General features: G+C 45.1%; 1 protein-coding gene across 1 annotated transcript in view; it reads left to right on the top strand.

The window, feature by feature from the left end:
- CDHR1 (cadherin related family member 1) overlaps positions 1-3,644 on the top strand; it is a gene marked incomplete at its 5' end in the record, with an annotated part of 63,427 nt that overhangs the window by 45,021 nt on the left and 14,762 nt on the right. The window contains one exon of the mRNA XM_015416744.1: positions 328-582. Coding sequence (XP_015272230.1) covers positions 328-582 — 255 coding nt within the window. The remainder of the gene's footprint in view (positions 1-327; positions 583-3,644) is intronic.

The following is a 3,644-nucleotide window of genomic DNA, read 5'->3' on the forward strand; positions in this document are numbered from 1 at the left end:
CACTGCTACCCCCCCCCAAGCACCAAGAATACAGAGCATCCCTTGCCCCAGAATGAGAGTTCCTATCTATACCTCGTGGCTAATAGCCACTGATGGACCTCTGCTCCATATGTTTATCCAGTTCCCTCTTGAAGTCGTCCATGCTTGTAGCCGCCACCACCTCCTGTGGCAGTGAATTCCACGTGTTAATCACTCTTTGGGTGAAGAAGTACTTCCTTTTATCTGTTCTAACCCGACTGCTCAGCAATTTCATTGAGTGCCCACGAGTTCCTTTGTGATTGAGTCGCATTCACTGAAGGTTCCCTTCCATCATTCCCTTCCAAACAGGCGATCGACCAAGATGCAGAAGAACCCAACAACGTAGTTGACTACTCCATTATGCAAGCAGATCCGGCCGACGTCTTTGACATAGACCAGAGCACGGGAGAAATAAAGCTGAAATCCTACATCCGATCCTTGGACATCATCCACAACATCACCAATAACAAAGACTGCATATGGTCAGTGGTCGTACAGGCTAAAGATCGGGGCTCTCCTTCATTTAGTACCACCGCCGTTCTGAAGATTGATATCACAGAAGAGGTAAGAGAGAATCCTGAAAGTTTGATATAGTGAAGGGGGGAAAGAGGTGTGCGGTGGGAGGGCAATTTGTAATCCATTGCAAAATTTCCATTATTGAATATGATAGAGTTAGATCGGAAAGAATGAGGGGGTGTGATTCCTCAGAAGCTAAGGAATGTCTGTCTTCAGTCGTTAGGGTTTCGAACTCCAGATTGCCAAATTCCTGGAGATTTTGGGTGTGGAACCCAGGCAGGGTGGGCTTTGGGGAGGCGGAGGGAGGGACTTCAGTGGGGTATAATGCCATAGAGTCCACCTTCCAAAGTTGTCATTTTCTCCAGAGGGACATCTGATCTCTGTCGCCTGGAGATCAGTTGAAGTCCCAGGTGATCCCCAGCCACCATCTGGAGGCTGCAACCCGATCTGTAATGCCGCAAGGGCAAAGTTATGGAGCACTTACACTAACATAATCAGCATGGGGGTACAATGGATATGCAGTGTATTAACAGCTGAAATGCCATTACATTGTGTCGTTTCCCCCCAGTGTTACGCCAACAGCTTTATTTACAGCTGAAGGCTGACTAAAATGTTAACGCGCGGTCCGGCCAGCTATAACAAGGTCGTGTCTGCCCACAGAGACCCAGTTATGAGGACGAGACAGGTGTTTCTTCCAAAACAAATCTTTTTACTGCAGGATATCAAATTCACATACATACAAAATAATCAGTCTCACATTCACAAGCGCTCAAGTTCCTTTAGTACAGAAAGATATCAAAGATAGGTTATTATTTACTTGGAGGTAGGTAGGTATATTTCAGTTAATACTCGCCTGTTCTAGAAGTCTTGTCTGTTGCAATGAAGAAATAGGGGGACAAGGGAAAGGTTCCTAGGGGTATTTAATAATTCACACTGCTAGAACCAGCCAGCTAGTGTGGGTGTATGTGGATGTCTTTGGCTGTGCACCCCAAAGAGATCCAGTAGAGACAAAGAGTTTTAAAGCAGGGAAGAGGGGGGAGGGGTAGTAGAATGTGGCCAGCCGAAAGACCTGAAGCATGGTCTTTGCGTTGATGGTAGAATGTGGCTGGCCCAACACCTAAAGCATTGTCTTTGTGTTTTATAGTTGAATCTCCAGGTGGGTGGCACCATGCAAAACTGTGATCCCACCTACTTACAAGTCCTTCCCATAAATTCCCTGATTGGTGCATGTAGAAAAGGGGCAGGTATCCTATGGGTGGGACGATATTTGAAACTCTACACTCTATCTCATGGAATGCCATTTGGCCATGTGTGAAGTCTCAGCTTCAGGACATTTCTTTGTTGTGCTGATGAATCTTGGCTTTCCCAGGCTGACAAGATACCATCAACAGGAAACTGCTATACAGATGCAGATCAAGTCCATGTTTGGCGTGACATCTCGTCTCTCCAGCAATGGGGGAATTTCCTCTTCATAGTTGTTGTTCTGCTCACAATGGCTAACATGTGCTCCTTCTTCCCATAATGCCCTGAGCTGAATGTGTGCAAACTATATTAACATAAAATGTAGGCAAGTGTTTCCTATGTGAAATCTCTCTCACACAATAGGTGATGCAAACAGCTTCTTCTAGGCTCATGGTATACAGGTGTGTGCACAGTCCATTTGTTGCATATGTAGCAGATATAAAACCATAAATTAGTTCATTTCTCAACACCAGTGTAGAATATCTAGGTATGGTTTCAGAATGAGTAGATGAAAAATCGTATCTTACCTTGCTCAGAGGCTTAGTAAGGGCAGCAGCCCAGGTGGGGAGCAGTACTACAGCGTCTCAGTGGCTGTGTGCCTGCTGCCTAGCACTGTCAATCGATTTAGCCATGAAATGCTGCAGATTGTGGAGCAGAAAACTTGGTAATTTCCACAGCCCTTCTTATTTCCTTTCTAGAGTTCAACTGTTACGCTCTGCAGGTCTCAGGGTAGCCCTAACTCCTGCTTTATACTTTTGCCTTTTTTATTATTACATAAGGTCTTCCAAAAGCTATTCACTTATTTATTCACTAGAAATAAGGCCCATTGTGGAAATAAATACAACGAGATCTAGAAAGAGGCTCTGGGAGAGTGCTCTGGCTTTGGGCAAACAGTGTCAGTCTGCTTTTAAAACATGAATCTGGGACCTGCACACCACCAGAATACAGCAGATTCCATATGCAACTGACATTCCAACTGCCTTGCGGGGGGAGGGGAGTTTGAGGTGTGGAATGGAGTGAAGTCCAATCAGCTTCCATATGCAAAAGACCAGGTTGTCGCAGCAGTTGTGGTGTGGGCAGGACCCGGGCTTTGCCTTCTGATTGGTGGCGATATATGCTGAGGAGCAGTGCCATCAGCCATACACTAAGGGAGTGCATTTTAGAATTAGAACCTTGGCACCCACTATTCAATTATATATAAGGAGAGATTCCTAGTCTGCCGTTCTCAAGGTGGATTACAACTAACAAGTATAAAACCAGTGTTATACATATAGTCAACATATAAACCATAGCAGCATTCGCTAAGAATGAAGTATAACACGGGCAATAAAGCACGAATTACAAGACTGTAGAACAACACAGTGAAACATTTTATTATATGCAATAAGTAGGGCAATAAAGGTGGATTACAGAATTAAAGAACAATGCAAAGACATCCCCAACATAATATGCAAAGACTATCTTGAAATCTGCAGAACAAATTTAGAGTCCAGTGGGGAACCTTTAAGACCAACAAAGGTTTATTCAAGGTATGAGCTTTCGGGTGCACAGCACACTTTATCAGATACATTAGAATGGCAAGCAAGGTTCAAACTTATAGACGGGCTGAACAGCAAATGTCATGACTCAGGTGGTGTGTCACCTGACGCTGCCACCACTCTGGATTTAGAACATAAGAACATAAGAGACGCCAATGTTGGATCAGGCCAAAGGCCCATCCCGTCCAACACTCTGTATCACACAGTGGCCAGAAATACCAGAGCCATCAGGAGGTCCACCACTGAAGCCACGACATTAGAAGCCCTCCCACTGTTGACCCCCCCCCAACCACCAAGATGACAGAGCATCACTTGCCCCAGAGCCCCTAT

This window comes from Gekko japonicus, unplaced genomic scaffold (assembly GCF_001447785.1).
Source record: "Gekko japonicus isolate JY-2015 unplaced genomic scaffold, Gekko_japonicus_V1.1 scaffold2881, whole genome shotgun sequence".
Taxonomy (NCBI): domain Eukaryota; kingdom Metazoa; phylum Chordata; class Lepidosauria; order Squamata; family Gekkonidae; genus Gekko; species Gekko japonicus.